The 18,386-nt window shown below is 52.4% G+C and overlaps 1 protein-coding gene across 2 annotated transcripts; it reads right to left on the reverse strand.

The window, feature by feature from the left end:
- Window positions 1-8,167: 8,167 nt before the first annotated feature.
- On the reverse strand, window positions 8,168-15,913 carry SERPINB1 (serpin family B member 1). 2 transcript variants are annotated; one of them, XM_062183897.1, is made up of 7 exons: window positions 15,848-15,913; window positions 14,853-15,028; window positions 13,191-13,328; window positions 12,425-12,542; window positions 10,257-10,399; window positions 10,013-10,180; window positions 8,168-8,687 (listed from the first exon to the last, which is right to left on the reverse strand). In XM_062183897.1, the coding sequence occupies exons 2-7, from the start codon at window positions 15,018-15,020 to the stop codon at window positions 8,283-8,285; spliced, it is 1,140 nt and encodes a 379-aa protein (XP_062039881.1). In that variant the 5' UTR covers window positions 15,021-15,028; window positions 15,848-15,913; the 3' UTR covers window positions 8,168-8,282. The 2 variants fall into 2 exon arrangements, with proteins under 2 accessions (XP_062039881.1, XP_062039874.1); XM_062183890.1 differs by lacking the exon at window positions 15,848-15,913 and adding an exon at window positions 15,525-15,638.
- Between the last annotated feature and the right edge of the window lie 2,473 nt (window positions 15,914-18,386).

Genomic DNA, 18,386 nt, shown 5'->3' on the forward strand with positions numbered 1-18,386 from the left:
CAAGCGAATCAGGGCTTCAGCCAGGCCAAAACCAGGAGCCAGGAGCTAGGAACTTCATCTGGGTCTCCCACATGGATGGCAGGGGCCCAATCACTTGAGCCATCGTCTGCTGCTTTTCTCAGGGAGTTGGATCAGGGCTTTAACCCTGATTAGCAGGGAGCTGGATCAGAAGTGGAGCAGCTGGGACTCAAACTGAGACCCGTATGGGATGTCAGTTTTGCAGGCAGTGGCTTAATACGATATACCACAACACTGGGCCCAAATCTCTTAATATAGGTATGTCACATGAAATCAGGTAAATGATACAAATGTCTGTTTTTCCACCCTGATAGAAAACCTTTGAGGATACCTGAAAACAGGGGTAAGGATCTTACCTGATTTCATAAATATTTCAACTAATCTATAAGATTTTTACATAGAAAACTAAAATTTACAAGGCATCTTTATTCTTTTAAAACTGACTCTTAAAACATTGTGCTGTGATAAAATATCTACATTTTTAGTTTACAAGAAAACTTATTTACCAGTTGAAATGGAACCGCCACAGGATTTGTTGTAACGTCTACAAAATGAGGGAGGAGCTCGTGGGAGAACTCCTGTGTGACCTCTTGCTTTCTCTGTGGGTGGCATTGTATTTTTCTCATAGGAGCGAGAGGGAAACAGAGAGAGAGAGAGCTGCTATCCACTGGCTCTCTCCCCAGATGCCCTCAGTGGTCCTGGGATGGGGCCGAGAATGGAGCTGGGAACTCAGTCTGGGCCTCCTTTGTGGGGGGCAGGAGCCCAATCAGCTGAACCATCCCCACGGCCGCCGAGGGTCACGGGACCCTGGCACCTGCTGTGGGAGGCAGGCGTGTAATCTGCTAAACCAAACAAGCCACTTCCCATAGGTTTGTAAAAGTTTATTCTCCTGTGCACTAGAAAATCATCTTTGTCCCATGGAACATGTAGATGTCACACTGCAAATACTTTTGGGCTGGTTCAGTCACTCTGCATCACTTTACCCACACCCCAAGGATTCAGCTGCTGTCATAGTGGCTGCAGACTGGTTTTATTATCATAACGTCTCCCTGGCTCCCAGTTCCATGATTTTCAATATGTGTAATTAGAACCCTGAGAATTCAGTTGAAGAAATGCTTTTGTACTTCGTAACCTGTAGATGTTTGCAATGTAGATGTTTAGCCTCTTCAAGGTTAAAATACAAGACTTTTCCTTAGTCCTGGGGTATTTTTAAAAAGACAAGATTGTAGGGCTGGCGCCGCGGCTCACTAGGCTAATCCTCTGCCTGCGGCGCCGGCACACCGAGTTGTAGTCCCGGTTGCCCCTCTTCCAGGCCAGCTCTCTGCTGTGGCCTGGGAAGGCAGTGGAGGATGGCCCAAGTGCTTGGGCCCTGCACCTGCATGGGAGACCAGGGGAAACACCTGGCTCCTGGCTTCGGATCAGCGCAATGCGCCGGCCGCAGCGGCCATTGGAGGGTGAACCAACGGCAAAAAGGAAGACCTTTCTCTCTGTCTCTCTCTCTCTCTCACTATCCACTCTGCCTGTCCAAAAAAAAAAAAAAAAAAAAAAGACAAGATTGTGCTGCAGTGTACGAATATCCTCATCCCCAGCAGATGTTCAGTTTTTCTTTTGTTGTCCTTTCAACTCTTGGCGGTGATGTTGGAGGGGATGGGCCGCTGGATTTGCACTGTGGAGAAGTAACTCAGCAGGTGCTACTGAAGGGTTACTCACCTCCTGCTTCCGAGCGCGCCCACGCCTGCTCGACAGGAGCAAGCTGGAGACGTGGAGCCCTCCGAGGCCGAGCATCACAGCTGGAACCGGCAGCACAGCATCATTTTGGAAGCTCAAGAACCCACTGGAGCAGCTCAGAACGTGTTTCTCTTCCCTCTGGACGAGACTCCGTGGTGAAGCTCGGGGACTTCAGCTTTGAGATGTACGTCCCCGCTCCGCTCTGAGCCCAGCGATGGGGAGGGACCGCAGCACCCACAGCACAGGGACCCCATCAGATGACAGGTCCCACGCGCCAGGGCTGGCTGGCCCTGTGAACTCCCCCTGAACTACCGGAACGCTCTCCCCACCCGCAGCTGGAAGAACAGCTCTGAGTGGAAGGGAATCCCAGGTCACAATGTTTTATGATTGTCTTCAGAGGAAGGGAGAATCCAGATGGAAAGGACATGGCAGTAACCCGTTTGAAGAACCATACAACGGAGAGACCACGTCAAACATGTGTCTTTGTTTTAATGACTTTATAAGTACTCTTGAAACAAATTACAGAAGTAAATGCATAAATGTAAGCACTCTTGATTTTATATATTCCAGCAGGTCCCCTTTTTTTCAGTACCCCAGGTTGGCTGCCCCTTGTTTTACGTCATCCCACGCGGTGTTTCTGGTACATAAAAACTGTTACGATACTTGGAAGCGAGTTCTCCAAAGCCGTGACATCACAAAGCCCGCTGGCTGTCATCACCCCACTGCTTTAGGTGTAGCTTGGGAGATAACTGAGCAATGAGAACGCTCTGGAATCAAAATTCTGCCACTAGGGACTTCTCTTGGATCCTGATTTCTGTTTACCACCTCTCCGTAGGGCAGTGCCCAGGCTGGCCTTTGTCCTCTCTTCATGGTGGAAAAAATTAAAAAGCATTTATGTATTTTTGTTTTATTTGAAAAGAAGAAAGAGAGAGAGAAGACAGATTGTCCTCTGCCAGTTCACTCCCCAAACACCTGCCAGGACGGAAGCCAGGAGCCAGGAACTCCACTCAGGTCCCCCACTTGGTGGCAGGGACGCTAGTCCTTGGGCCATCCTCTGCGGCCTCGCGGGGTGCACATTAGCAGGAAGCTGGATCAGAAGCGGAGGCGAGACCTGAACCCAGGAACTCCGCCATGGGTTGCTAGCATCCCAAGTGTCGGCTTAGACTGCTGTGCCACGACACCTGCCTCACCTGTAGAATTTTTATTTGATGCCACTTAGCATGAGGAGTTCCTATGCTGAGACTAAGTCTAACAGGATGTGTGTGTCATGTGTGTATCCTGTTAAGAAACCACTCTGTCCACACCTTCCCGAAGATAGATAGTTACATTATCTTCCAGAAGCTTTATTGTGTTGCTTTCACAATTAAGTCCACAGGCATTGTGGTGGTCCTGTTGGTATAAATCACAAGGCAGAAATCAACTTTAATTTATATAGATTCCCAGAACAACTCATTAGAAATTCCTTCCATTCACCCTAAACGCAGAAGTGCTACATTTGCCCAGAATATAATGACTATGTTATTTATTATTTGAATTAATTAAAATGTAAGAGTGAAAAACACAGTCTTCCCCAGTTGTCTGCAGGGGGCTGGTTGGTTCCAGGACCCTGCAGACACTAACATCCTCCCTTACAGAAAATGGCGTAGCGGTTGCATAGAGCCTACACACAGCCTCCTGGACAGTCTAAATCAGCTCTGGGTTCCATAGAATACCTAGTACCACGTAGACACTAAGTATGCAGGGTCATACTGTGCTGTTCAGGGAGTCACGCCTTGTTCAGCACAGGTTTCCTTTGAGCTATTTCCAACCCACAGCTGGCTGAATCCACAGACGTGGAACCCTTAATACAGAGGGTCGGCTGACCCTGTTAGGACAAGAGGCAGACGTGGGCTGTTGGAGGCAAACTGGTGCGACGTTCCCTCTGGTCGTGAAGCAGGGTTCCTCCTGGGTGGGGCTCCTGCCGGGCTCTCTGTTCCGACCACGCTGTCTTACAGCTGCAGCTTTAGAGCAGGGCTTGGTTCCATTAAGGTGTCCTCTTCGCTGATTCCACTTCCAGATTGTGTCGGACATTCCTGGTCTTCCACGTAACGACGTAACTATGAACCACTTGCCATATTTCACTGAAAAGCAGACAGGAACAACTGCTTGTTGCTGTTGTTGGGGTTTCATTGAGTCTGCTGGTCAGCTGACATGTTTCAAATATTGAATCCCCACCAGGTAAAGCCATCTGTTCTGACCTTCTTCATTTTCTCTCCATGATGCTTATACTTTTCTGCATAGAGTTCCAGAACATCTTTTGGTAGATTCATCCCTAGGCACTGCAATATTTTCTGATGTTGGTATAAGTGGTATTTAAAATTATTTTAAACCATGATGTTACATACAGATACAAATCAGTTTTGTAAACTGAACTTGTGACGGGCCACCTCACTTTACTCACTTATATGCTAATAATGTAGATTTTTCTATGATGGTCAGCTGAAATACTGTGAAGTTTGTTCTTTCTTACAAATTCTTATATATTTTTCCCTGAGTTACTGTGTCATCTAGGATATTCATTAAATTACTTACTGTGGCCTAGCAGCTTAAGACTCTATCTGCAGTGCCGGCATCCCCTATGTGCGCTGGTTCAAGTCCCAGTTGCTCCACTTCTGATCCAGCTCCCTGCTGATGCATCTGGGAAAGCAGTGGAAGATGGCCCAAGTGCTTGGGCCCCTGCTGATTCATGCCCCAAATGTCCACAGAGAGTCAGTACAGAGCCAGGCTGAAGCCAGGAGCTGGGAAACACAGTCTACATCTCCCACATGGGTAGCAGGAACTCGGTTCCTTGAGAGATCAGTGTGGCCTCCCCAGGTCTACACTGGCAGAAGCCGGAGTCAGCAGCCAGGTGTGGAGCCGAGGTGCTCTGACGTGGGATGGAGCACCTTAGCCTGCAGTTTAAACGCCCGCCTCTGTGATTTGCTTTACTTCTCCGTGTGCTTGAAACGCTGTGGGGTTTTTATTCTTGATTTTTTTGGTTTTTTACTGTAGGGTTTTTGCTTGTTGGTTTTTGCTGTTCTGTATCATTTACATTTACCGGAGTCACAAACTGTTTTTGCTTTTTTTCCTGATGCTACTTATGCATAAAGACATTGTTTAGATTTCTTAAGGACAAGTAGTTTGTCTGAAAATACCTTAGAGGACTTTTTCTCCTGGGTGTGGAATAGCTCTGGGTCAGCAGGCTTTTTAATTGGTTATTTTGTTCTTCCCAGCAATAGACAGAATCACCCTATGCCCTCCCCCCCCCGCCCCATCCAGCTCTCACGGTTCCTGCTGGTGGCTGTGCCATCTCCACCTGCTGCTCCTTCCAGGGCACTCTGCGTTTTCCTCTGATTGCCTTTGTCTGGCTTCCTTTAAGATCTCTTGTTCTTTGGACTTCTGTGGTTTCACTAAAATGTGCTTAAAGATGAGCTTCTTGGGGTTTTCTCGCTTGGGGTTTGAGGACGGTTTCTAGACTCTGAGCTCTGCCTTTATCAGGTGGGTTTTCATGTCATCTGCAGAAGCCTGTGTCAACTTGCTCACTGCTACATGCATCAGGCACTCTCCACATAAAGTATAAGTTGGATTCTAGGGCCAGCGCTGTGGCGTAGTAGGTTAAGCTTCCGCCTGCAGTGCCGGCATCCCATATAGGCTCTGGTTGAAGACCTGGCTGCTCCACTTCTGATCCAGCTCCCTGCTAATGCTCTGGAAAAGCAGTGGATGGAGCTGGCGCTGTGGTGTGGTGTTTAAAACCGCCACCTGTAGTGCTGGCATCCCATGTGGGCACCTATTCAAGTCCCAGCTGCTCTTCTTCCAATCCAGCTCTCTACTATGGCCTGGGAAAGCAGTAGAAGACGGCCCAAGTCCTTGGGTCCCTGCACACTCGTGGGAGACCCTGAAGAAACTCCTGGCTCCTGGCTCCGGATTGGCACAGCTCTGGCAGTTGCAGCCATTTGGGGAGTGAACCAGCAGATAGAAGACTCTCTCTCTCTCTCTCTTTCTCTCTTTCTCTCTGCCTCTGCTTCTCTGTAACTCTGCCTTTCAAATAAATATATAAATCTTAAAAAAAAAAAAAAGAAAAGAGGAATGAAAGCAAGCATGCAGTGCAAGATGGCCCAAGTCCTTGGGCCCCTGCACCCACACGGGAGACCCAGAAGAAGTGCCAGGCTCCTGGCTTCTGCCTGGCCCAGCTCCAGCCACTGCAGCCATTTGGGGAGTTAACTGTCAGATGGAAGGCCTCTCTCTCTCTCTGTCCCTCCTCCTCTCTCTGTGACTCCGCCTTTCAATTAAAACAAAGAAAAACAAAAAAAAGTTGGATTCCAGTCTGGGCTCTGGAGCTTTTGACCTTTGGCGGGGGCAGGGTGCTTAGTGATGGAACGCTGCCTCAATGCCTGTGAGCAGGCGTGAGCGCTGTTTCTGCATGACTGACCTGATCCGCTCTGAAGCAGAGTGGAATCCAGGCTGGCAGCCAGAGAGAATCACAGGGGGCAGGGGCCGCACTGTGATCAGAGGACCGGAACGGGATGGGGCGGGGAAGCACTTACAAAAAGAAAATAGGCACGACACCTTGCTGGCAGGAGTTGTCCAGCTCCCATCGTTCCTATCTGCGGAGTCCCTCTCAGCCACCAGCACTGGCAGACCAGGACTCGGCTCCTCGGCCACCAGTCTGGTTTGCAGACTCTCAGGGAGTTTGACTGAGTCATGAGGTCTGCTCGGCCTAAGCAGCAAGGAGGTGACGCATTCCAAGCCACGCAGAGGAGAGCTCCCACCCCACCTCCCGGCACCGCCCTGTGCCCGCCACGCCAGCCATCGCCAGACCAGCAGCGACAGGAGAGCGCGGTCAGCACCTTTATCGGGGCACCGAGAGGCCAGGCGACGGCGCGCTCTCCGTGCGCTTGTTTCAATTGCATTTTTCCCTTTGCGGTCTCTTAGCATCTTTTACGCGAAGACATCCAGTTTTTGACCCCTTGAAATCCCACAGGAATCGCATCTCATACAAAGCAAAGCAAAAAGGTCGTGAGGTTACCCCCTTTAATGGACGCGTTTCAAGCCCGAGGGTGGTGGCAGCTACTAATCCTTCAGAACAAAAGGACAGGCACACTGGAAGGCAGGTTTGTCTTCATAACCTGGTCCCTTAACCAGGGCACTTGGCCATATTTCAGCTGAAAATCTGTTTTGAATCCTCCCTTCAGTAGTCACAGCGCCTTTTATGGCTTCTTTCTTTCTTTCTTTCTTCCTTTCTTTTTTATTTTTGGACAGGCAGAGTTAGACAGAGAGAAAGGTCTTCCTTCCGTTGGTTCACCCCCCAAATGGCCGCTACAGCTGGCGCTGCGCCGATCCAAAATCAGGAGCCAGGTGCTTCCTCCTGGTCTCCTATGTGGGTGCAGGGCCCAAGCACCTGGGCCATCCTCCACTGCCTTCCTGGGCCACAGCAGAGAGCTGGACTAGAAGAGGAGCAACCAGGACAGAATCAGCGCCCGAACCGGGACTAGAACCCGGGGTGCCAGCGCCGCAGGTGGAGGATTAGCCTAGTGAGCCGCGGCCCCAGCCACTTCTTTCTTTTTTTTAAAAGATTTATTTTATTTATTTAGAAGGCAGAGACAGAGAGAGAGGTCTTCCATCTGCCAGTTCACTCCCCCAATGGCCACAACAGCCTGGGATGAGCCAGGCCGAAGCTGGGAGCCAGCAGCTTCTTCCAGGTCTCCCACATGGGTGCAGGGACCCAAGCACTTGGACTGTCATCTCCTGCTTTCCCGGGTGCATTAGTAGGGAGCAAGATTGGAAATGGAGCAGCCGAGACTTGAACCAGCACCCATATAGGATGCTGGCACTTTTACGGCTTCTAAAATTCTAACTATGAAATAAATGATCATCTTATGCTTTCCCACAGCTACCAGAGAAGTAGAGCAATCCCACTGATTGCTGCATTGTTAAGAATCGACACATCTGCTTTCTTCTTTTTTTTTTTCTTTTTAACTTGATGCATTCAAAAGCAATCACAGGATTTTTTTAAGATAAAAATATAGAAATAGGGACTGGGGTTGAGGCATAGCAGATAAAGCCATAGCCTGCGATGCTGGCATCTCACATGGGTGCCGGTTTGAGTCCCAGTGGCTGAGGAAAAACAACAGAAGATGAGCCAAGTGTTTGGACCCCTGTTACCCACTCGGGAGACCTGGATGAAGCTCCTGGCTCCTGGCATCAGCCTGGCCCAGCCCTAGCAGTTGTGGCCACCTGGGTCATGAAGCAGTGGATGGAGGACCTCTCACTCGCTCTGTCTCTGTCTCTCCCTCTCTCTGTGTAACTCAGACTTCCAAATAAATAAATACATACATATACATACATGAATATATTGCCCATGCCAAAACTCAGGAGAGTAAAAGTCAACAGGGACAAACATAAATGAAATTAAACATGTGTTAGCAGTTTTATTGGTAAAGATATAGGAAAAGTGTCATCACTAAACATTCAGGTCATAAAGCTTTAGGCATGACCTGTATTCCCACAGTCTCTTTCGTCTAAGGAGAACAAAATCTGCCCAAGAACAGGATGTTAGATGTGGGATTGTGCCGAATGAGGAAAAGGAATGGATGGTCAGCAGTGAAATTCTCTTCCGGCATCAACATGCAAAAGACGGCGATGCCTGCCGTGGCGGCTGCCGCCTCGGTCCCCTCTTCGTTCACTTCCACAAAGGACTTGTGGACAATTTTTGATATAAACAGATCTCTGGCTGCCGAAATGCCGGACAGATCAGCCTTGCCACTCTGAAAGAGATCGTGCACACCCAGGCGGGCGAGATCGGAGTTGAGGATGTAGCTGTCTTCCAGCCTGAACCTGGGCAACCTGACATTGACCTCAACCACACCCAGATTCCCAGGTTTGGTCCACTCTCGCAGTTTGTCCACAGTCAGCTGTTTCTCGATCTGGAGTTAGAATGAGGCAAGAAGAAGAGTTGAAATCAATGGTACAAAGGTGAAATAACGAAGCGTCATGTCAGTGGATGGATCCGCCGTATCACTTGCTAATTAATTTCCTTTACGTTTTTTACCAAAACAGATTTCCTATTTGAGGATTTCATTTCTTTGTGGCATTTGGTGAGACAGAACACCCACCTATGTTCCAAGTGTCAAAAGTTCAAGTACAGACACTTTGGACAAGATCAGATCTATTATCCACCCATTGTGCACCCCCTCTCCCACCCACCCACTTCCTTGCATCTATCCATCCACTCACTCTCCCTCCCTCCCTCCCGTCCACTCACCTATGCACACACTCATCCACTCTTCTCATCCACCCACCCACAGATCCATCCATTCATCCGTTCGCACACTCACCCATGCACCCCTACACCCATCCTCCCATTCTCCTACCCGTCTGTCCAGCCCTCACCATCCACCCAGGACGTACTAAACACCCACCATACTCAGCTTTCACTCTCTGATTTGGTTGAGGGGGGCATGGACAATTTTACAAAGGTTTCAAGAGAAAACTTTAACGCTTTACTTTCTTTTCCATCCCACGGAAGCCATGATAATCTATAAGCCTCACTGGAGCTGAAGTAATCTCTAATAACGTCAGCTTCTAGGTAACCATTTTAATGGCAGTTGATGTACTGGATCTAGTTCCTCATCTAATATGGCAGTAATAATTGTACCTACCTCCTGGCTTGTTGTGAGCATTAAATGAGCCAATGTATATAAAACGCTCGGCACACAGTGTCAGCTGTTACCATGATATCACCGTGGGGCCGGAGCGGAACTAGGGCTCCATTTGTTCTACGATGCTGATGACCCACTTCACAACCAGAGAAAGATGAATGGGCAAACGCAACTGAAGGAACCCACACTGCACACATGCACACGTTCCCCATCCCAGCTCTTCACTGAGAGGGGCTGGCACCTCCCGTGAAAACTGCAGCTCGGGGCTTTGAAGTGGTAAATGTTGCTGGGGAGACATTATTGGCAAAGGAATGGCAAATGTTGGCGAGGAAGGGCAAGTGGTGTCAGTGAATGCACAGTAAGCCCTCGCTGCGAGACACACACACACACACACACTCACACGCACACACGCACGTGCGCGCGCACACACACCCACACACACGTGCGCACACACACGCGCGCACACACGTGCGCGCACACACATGCACACTGCACGCACGCGCACACATACATGCACGCACACACTCACACGCGCACACACGCTCACGCACTCCCACAGAGCAGCAGCAGCACGCGCTCCAGGCGCTCACCTCCTGCAGCCCCGTGGACTCGTCCTCGATGTCGTCGGGCAGCAGGATGACCATGCTGAGCTCCTTGCCCTGGTAGGGCAGCTCCAGCACGTGACACTTGAGGTCCTCGATGTAGCCGTAGGGAAACTTTTTCTTCTGATACATCATTTTCACTGTTTTTGTGTCTTTCTGCACATTAAAAACCAGCAGATTAGTCTCTGGTTTTCTTCGACACAGAATACCGTGGGCAGCGACGTCACCTCACCTTGTTCAGTCTGAATGGTGCGTCGGTCGTGGCCTCTTTCATGAACTTCTCCTGCCAGTTCCCCTTGAAATAGATGGCATTTACCAGGACTAGCTTCGTCAGCCTGTCAACCACGCCAGAAGCCAACAGCTCTGGAATTTTCCCTAAAAAGGCAAAGTAAGAGTTCTAAAAACACAAACATGTTGATGGGGGTGTGCACTGTCGCACAGAGGGTTAAGCCGCCACCTGGACGCAGGCATCCTATATGAGAACCAGTCTGAGCCCCAGATGCTCCGTGGGAAGGCAATAGGAGATGGACCGAGTGCCTGGGCTCTTGCCACCCACACGGTGACCCACATGGAGCTCCAGGTCCTGATTTTGACCTGACCCAGTCCCAGCCATTGCAGCCATTTGTGGAATGAACCAGTGGATGGAAGATCTCTCCCTCTCTCTCTTCTTCCCTCCCTCCCTCCTTCCCTCTCTCTCTCTCTCTCCCACTCCCTCTCTCCCTCCCTCTCCCTCTCTCTCTCTCTCTCCCTCTCTCCCTCCCTCTCTCCTTCTCTGTACCTTTGCCTTTCAAATAAAGTCTCAAAAAAAAAAAATACTCTCATGTTGGAATTCCAAATCAAAGCTGACAATTTATTTGCACTGAGGTACAATCTAAATGTGTAATTCTTATTTAATCTTCATTTAACATGGTATTAAGTTAGGAAAGGCCTACTGGGGTGTTCCTGCTCAAAATACAAACCACACTGTGAGGTAGACCAGGACGACACACAAACCACCCTAAAGGAGCCAACACTTTATTTTTTGACAGGCAGAGTGGACAGTGAGAGAGAGAGAGAGACAGAGAGGAAGGGCTTCCTTTACCATTGGTTCACCCTCTAATGGCCGCTGTGGTCAGCGCATCGCACTGATCCGAAGCCAGGAGCCAGGTGCTTCTCCAGGTCTCCCATGCGGGTGCAGGGCCCAAGCACTTGGGCCATCCTCCACTGCACTCCCGGGCCATAGCAGAGAGCTGGCTTGGAAGAGGGGCAACCGGGACAGAATCCGGCGCCCCAACTGGGACTAGAACCCGGTGTGCCGGCTCCGCAGGCAGAGGATTCGCCTATTGAGCCGTGGCGCCGGCCAGGAGCCAACACTTTAACCAGCACAACCTGTACTGTACTCAAAGGCTAAAGGCACACAAATTATTTTTTGGATTCTATGATCAACTATGAGTTTTATTTTGTAAAAGGCCATTCCTTAATGAAAATGTTTTTTGTTGATTCAATGTTACATCTTCAGATCTACTCTCACACAAAAAAGTTTAGGGGGCTAGTGTTGTGGCACAGTGGGTTAAGCTGCCTCCTACATCACCGGCATCCCATATCAGAGCGCCAGTTCAAGTCCTGGCTACTCTGCTTCCAGTCCAGCTGCCTGCTAATGAGCCTGGGAAAGCAGCAGAGGATGGCCCGAGTCCTTGGACCCCTGCCACCCATGTGGGAAAAGCCAGGCTCCTGGCTTCAGCCTGGCCCAGCCCTGACCATTGTGGCCATTTGGGAAGTGAACTCCAGAGGATGGAAGATCTCTCTCTATCTCACTCTGTAACTCTGCCTTTTAAATAAATAAATAAATCTTTGTTTAAAAAATTTTTTAACAAATATTACTCCACGGAAACCAAATCTCCACCAGTGGGCACCAGCGCTGCCAGAAACCATCCCTGTACCAGTGGACCGGCACTCGGTGGGTCTGTCAGTCCCTATGGTAACCATGGAGAAGAGAGGCCTGTTAGATAGCCCCACCCCCCATGCCGGGGCGACGCTGGTGAAAACTGCGGCCACAGCAGTCTGCACACGGATCTCACCTACTCCATGCAGCTCCAGGCCACTTCTTTCCCATGTGTGTACCAAATACCTTTCGGCAAGCTGGATTCTCAGAAACATTTCTTTCCTGTTAGTCCACACTCAGGACTAGCTCTAACTTTACAGCGTCGTCTGGGGGACCCACGGGTAAAGCTCTTTGGCGGCTTCTGGCTAAGTCTCAGCTTTGGTGCACTTGGGACATGGGACAGCCGCCCAGCCGCAGGCACTGCAGAGCTCACACCCAGGGGTATGTGCATGGGCCAGGGTGTGGGGGCCTGGGGCCCGGACTGGGCAGGGAATGGGACTGGGGCGGGCGATGGAGGAGAACACCTGCCCGGCTCTCACCTTCTGTCTGCCCTTTGACCCACTGGTTTATCTCCTTCCTTGCGTCCTCAGAGGCCTGCTGAAAATCCACCCTGGCCAAGTCTGCGCCGTACATTTTCTGAGTTGAAGCCAAGAACTCCTAGGTGTTTTTTTTAAAAGGGAAATGTCATGAATGACTCCTACTGCGGACAACATTCACAGAAAACACATATTATGGAAACTAGGCTCGGGTTTTACACTTTTCACCCCAAAATAAACATCTTTGCATTCCATTTTCCCACGAACTTGTCAAAGTACCTTAGTAGAAAAACAGTTTTCTAAAAATCCTGAAAAGCCATAGAAAGTGTTCTAAAAGGCTATACTCCATTATAACACAAAAATTCTCTATGTTTCTTTAACAACTATGGAGTAAAAACCACATAAGATTAGATTTACCATGTGAATCGTTTTTTAAGCCTAATGCTCCTACTTATGCGATATAACAAGTACTAATTCTTTTCTAAATCCTGGGATAACTTTTTTTTATATAAATAAGCAAGATTTTTTGTATTTGGAAGCAAATTCTGGAGTTCACTCCTTCTTTAGTAAGACATCCGGAAGTGTTTTTTTTTTTTTTTTAATTTCATGAGACTAAAACAAAGCCACCCCGCGGACAGAGGGAGGCTCTCCGCCATCTGCCTTCACCCCACACAGTGCTCCCACATTAAAACTCGCCACCGTGACTTGACTGTGCCAGGGGAAAAGCCATGTCCCGTGGGGTTCCGAATGCGAAGCGAAGCTTACTTACGGGGAGGAAGTCATAGGTCTTCTCCCCGTACAACCTGTTGGCCAGCTTCAGAACGTAGGCCGCCCCGTGTTTGCTCACGTCAGCATTCAGGCCCTGGAAGCTCGAATGCACGTCTTCAACCGCGTCGAAATGAAAAGCCTAAGGACCAAGCAAACAGTCCGCCTGCAGCCACTCATTCCCGAAGGACCCGGGTGCCTGAGTGTTGGCTTCCGTCAGACGCCCGCCTTCTCGTTACCCACGACGCTGATCCCAGCCTGATCCTTCCTTAATAAGTCACAGGAACCCCAGAACATGGCCCTGGGAGACGCAATACCCACCGCACGCTCAGAGACAGCGTCCACATCCTGTGTTGTCATTTCTGTCCCACAGACGTAGGTGGTAACACGCTAAACGCTGACATGTCTGCTTCCCCCCCAAAGAAACAGAAGTAGTTTGTTCGTAGGCTGTATCCAGTACCGTCTGGTGGAGATCTCGGCGACACAGCCAAAATGAGAATCGGCCCTTACCCAAAGCCACAAGGCACATGGCTGCTGTTCTCTGCTCCCAGCCTGGTAGCACCTGTAGAACTCTACACGACTTCTTAAAACTTAGCACTGTGGCAAAAGCTTCACTTCCTCCTGTATCTGCTATACCTTCGGCAGCCCTTTATGGTTTTATGAGGCCCGGCCTAGTTCCTTGCTTTTGGGCCACAAAGAACAAAAGTACAAGGCAGGCAAAGTCCACCTTCATGGAAATGCGGGGGTGAAGGGGGGACCCTGCAAATGACTCTGCTGAGGTTACCAAGTCCTCAGAAAGCCTCAGCATAGGAGCTATAACCCTGCAAGAAGCAACCAGCAGTTAGTATCAGTGGTTTTATTAAAAAAAAAAAAAAAAGGTGAATTTTTAAGAATGGTCCAGTGCTGTCGTATCTGAGTGTGGTAACAGAGGCTTGGTGAAAGCTTGCGTTTGACTCCAGAGCTGCACCTGCCCGAGACCCAGGAGCACTGTAGCTGGGGGGGGGGGGGGGGGGGTAGGGCTGGAGAAGCCTCCAGGGCTGCCTCCCCTGGGCTCTGGGCTGCAGGAGGAAGCTAGGTCTGCCTTCCCCACAATGAGGACCGCCATGCCCCACAGCCCTCCACACCCAGGAGGACAGGAAGGCTGGGCAGGTGGCCTCTTCCGTGCTGTGGGAGTGACCTGCTGCCATACCAGGGCACAGGAACTTCCAGGTCTCCACACTCCTTCTCCCACCGGGACCCTCCCTCCAAGGCACAGCCCGCAGAGCCATGCTCAGGCCACGGGAACACAGAGCCACCCGGTGGCCTTTATTCCTGCTCCCCCACACAAAGGCAAGGCTGCCAGCACCCCCACTGTGTTCCTGATGTCTCAGACCCTCATGTTGCTCAAGGTCACCCTTCCCAACAGGGCCATTGCACGAAGGCACACCCCGGGAACCGGGAGGTGGCACGGCTTACAGAGAAGCTGCCCGAGAGCTGCCCGCGGCCGCAGAAGCACCCCTCCCTGCAGGGATGCCCACACAGTAGGTGCGCAGTAAAGGGCGCAAGGGGCGTGCCTGGGGCTCTCTGAAAGCCGGGCCTCACCGCCAGAGACAGGGCAAAGGCTCGGCTTTCCGGGCAGGCGCCACACCAGCAAGGGGCCAGCGGGGAAGGCAGGCGCTCTGCTGACCTTGGACAGCTGTGCTGCCGTGTCACCTCCGGTCCCCAGAAAGATCATGGCCATGGCCGATGAGATGCTGTAGGGAGACACGAAGATGTTCCCCGTGGGGTTGTTTTCGTTCAAGGCCCGGAAAAGGTCCAGGGCAAACCGGGTGTTTGCTGCGCTCAGCTGCTCCATGGTGAGGGCTGCAACACAGAACAGAGGCCAGTCAGCTTCCTGAACCACACTGACCACCCTGCAGCACCCTGGGCTCGGACTTGCGCTCGCTTGCTCTCTCTCTCTCTCCCTCTCTCCCTGTCTCCCTCTCCCAAGAGCACAGCAGGTTCCCTTGCGCACACGGTGGGAGCAGGCCGGCCTGGCTTCAGCGGGAGCACCGGGCTAGCCCCTGGGGTGCCCGCGTGGGCGCTGACCTGTCACGCAGCGCAGTATAAGGAGGGACCCGCCCTGGGTCCTTCCCCGGGTGGAGGAGCTCGTTCTCTGGCCAGGGCCGTTTGGGTATTTGCAGCGGCATCCGCCGGCCACACAAAGTCCAATTAAAACAGCCTGCTTTCGGTCCCTTGCACGGCCAGCGAGCCCTGCACCGGCACACACGGCGCACACCTCCGCGCAAAGAACCCGCTGCTTCCCTGTCCCCGAAATAATTACATTTCTACTTAAAGCAACAGAACCACGGCCCCTTACTATTCGTTAAAACGGAGTCCCGCAAAGACGCGGCTAGAATCAACGCCGCAATCAGGCTCATGTTTGAGAACCGCGCCCCGCTCAGGGCTCGGCCCGGCGGGCCGGGCAGCGGGGTCACGCACCGCCCGGTCCCCAAGGCGTAAACGTGGGCGCGCACCGGCCTCCGCCTCGCCGGCTCCCGGAGCTGCGAAGCGAACACGGGAGAGCCCCGGACTGCGCGGGGAGGAGCGGGAAGACCCCGAGAAGGGGAAGCGCTCCGCCCCCACGCGCGGCCGCGGCGGGTTCCGCCACGCGCTCCGTGTCTCCCCTCGGGCCGTGCTTACCCGGCGCGGCGCACGGGCTCCGGGCTGGGCGTGATCTGCGGGGAGGAAGTGCGGGGCGGCACGGCCGCCCTTATGGCAGGCGGAAGGGGAGTGTCGCCCTGACGCGCCGCGGGCCGGGCCCTCGCCCGTCCCCTGCGTGGCAGTCCAGGCGCCGGGGTCTGCCCAGCAAAGGCAGCGGCCCGCGGGGACCCCCGGCGGGGATCCGCACCTCCCTGAGCCCTGCGGTCCTGCAGCCAGGACCTGGAGGACTGTCCCTTACTAAGGTGTGAGTGGCTGCCATCACATGATGTGTCCTGGAGGACGCTCCACCCCATTGAATCCCACCTCTGTGCGCCAAACTCTGGGAGTTTTGCGGGCAGGGGGAGCAGCGAATTTGGGGCCTCCAGGATGCGCTGAAGCAGAATCAGTCCCAGCCAGCGTCTTTGACGTCCCTGTCTCTCAGCTACCAGAGTTCAGGCTCTGCCAGCTTCCTCACGGGGCCATGACTCACGTCTGTGTGGAGTCGTTTGTACCCCGTAAGCTCCAATTCAGACCAGAGCTCCCCCACCATAACATCAAAATAAGCAGATCTGCATTGCACGGGACAGGCAATCCCCTCCGCCCCTTTACTGCCTGATGTGTAATTCCACCCAAACTGCCAGTGCGGGGCCTGTGCGCTGCCTCTCAGCTCACGGAAGCAGAAACGTGCCCCCTGCTTTCCTTCGCAAATCTCCCCAGGGAAAGTCCTATCTCCTTATTGGTGCAGATCACACTCTGATTTTTTTTTTTTTTATGGTGAGAATTTGTCTAACAGCAAAAGGGGCAAAGCAGCTCACGGGAATGGGAGATGAAAATCCCCACAGCTGAGAGAGAAGCTCCGGAGCGTGGCAGCCAAGACTGCACAGTGTTTCATGGCTCCTGAGACGGAAGATGCCAGCTTCGGGGAGAGCCAGTCGTGGCTCCGCGCAGTCTGCTGGCCTCCCAGCCATCGGAGCTTCTCCCGGCCTCCTACTGAGAGGTGCTGAACGTCACATCCCGTGTGAAAGAAGGGCCACGAGGAGCTCTTCGTTCAAAATCCGAGATGCGGGCGCCCGGAGAAGCTGGGCTGAGTGCTGGCTTCCTCTTCTGACGTTGTGACTTGTGCTCACCTGGAGTGCAGCAGTCGGGATCAAATATACCATAAAATCATCTCCCAGATCAGTACACACACAGTGTCTACACCCTTCATGAATCAGTCATCTTCATGATCAATCATCCATTCGTTCGTGCGCTCCAGGATGAAGCTAAAATGACTGCTGTTCCTTGTCACTTGTCCAGCCAGCAGGAAGGTCACCTCCGAGGCTGGCATGTCTGGTGACACTGTCCACACGGCTGAAAGCGTCAGACGCTCCTGGGGCCACTGCAGAGGCCCTGGCATCCCTTGGTCCCATCCCGCCCCACTGTGGGATCCCATGGAGGGGAAGCATCACTCCCGTCCAGCCAGGAGTCATGGGGTCTCGTCTGGGGAACGAGGGTGGTCTGAGCTGCAGGCCACTCCCAGGACACACACTGTAATGGAAAAAAATAAAAAACAGCGAAATACGGCTGGGCACTCTGCGATCAGGATCTCAGAAGCACCGCCTGAGCAGGCCACGGCCCCGTCCGCCTCCACCCCCACCAGCGCAGGGCTCTCCATGCACTGCAGGGGAGTGCAGGGCACAGCACGCATGCTGCCCTACTAGACAGGCACCGCCCCACCAGCAGCCCATCGCGATGCCGGCCTTCAGGGGCTGTGAGAGTCAGCTGTCCGTCCGTCAATGGTCCCATCACAGTCCCTGAGAGCTGCACCCACTGTTGCGTTGCTCAGGCCGTGAGGGAGTCCCTTGGTCTGGGTGAAGTCCCACGGGATATCCAAAGTCATGACGTAACTTCCTTTCGAGGGTGGCTATGGCAGCCCCAGCATCCCCGAGTGACACGTCTGTGTCCCTTTCAGGTGCCAAGCTGTTGTCCTATCCTTGTCCCCACTCAGGGGACCCTTTAATAGTCCAGTCACCATTCTCCTGACCGGAGGGCCAGGCTGTTGGCAGTGGCCTGTGAGTCCATGCAAATGTAGCAACATATGTAGGTAGAAGAGGCCTGAGCGGCCATCACCATTGTGTGCAATCTGGCCCACTGGGTAGAAAGGTTGTGTCCAATCTCAGCCGAAAGATGGCCATCCGTGGCCCGATGGTGGTCACAGCTGGGGGGACCCTGTCTCGCCACCAGCAACCCGTGCCATCCTGTCAGCAGGCATGGCTCCAAACCCTGCACCCCAGGCAGCCACAGGAGGAGCCAGGTCATCCCCTGGGGTCACTCGGTCCCTTCTGGTCAGGGTGGCTCTCTGCTTCCCAGGGGGCTCCTTGCTGCTGCACCCTCTGAGGCGGGAGGTGGAAAGGCAAGACCCTAACGCCATGTGGAGCTCTTGTTCCTGGGGGCCTTATCCCACTCGTGAGGGAAGACCCCTCATCATCCACCCACTTCCTAAAGCCTGTCTGTCTCTTAATGCCATTACGCTGGGCACTGGGTTTCAACATGAACTTTG

Source organism: Lepus europaeus, chromosome 3 (genome assembly GCF_033115175.1).
Source record: "Lepus europaeus isolate LE1 chromosome 3, mLepTim1.pri, whole genome shotgun sequence".
Taxonomy (NCBI): Eukaryota; Metazoa; Chordata; class Mammalia; order Lagomorpha; family Leporidae; genus Lepus; species Lepus europaeus.

Bases quoted from the DNA above. Each gene is read 5' to 3' on its own strand.
- SERPINB1 (XM_062183890.1), bottom strand. From the start codon at position 15,585: ATGAGCCTGATTGCGGCGTTGATTCTAGCCGCGTCTTTGCGGGACTCC. The intron at 10,181-10,256 runs GTGAGGTGACGT...TTTAATGTGCAG, and splicing joins CACCATTCAGACTGAACAAG to AAAGACACAAAAACAGTGAA. The intron at 8,688-10,012 runs GTGAGCGCCTGG...TTCTAACTCCAG, and splicing joins AGTCCACGGGGCTGCAGGAG to ATCGAGAAACAGCTGACTGT.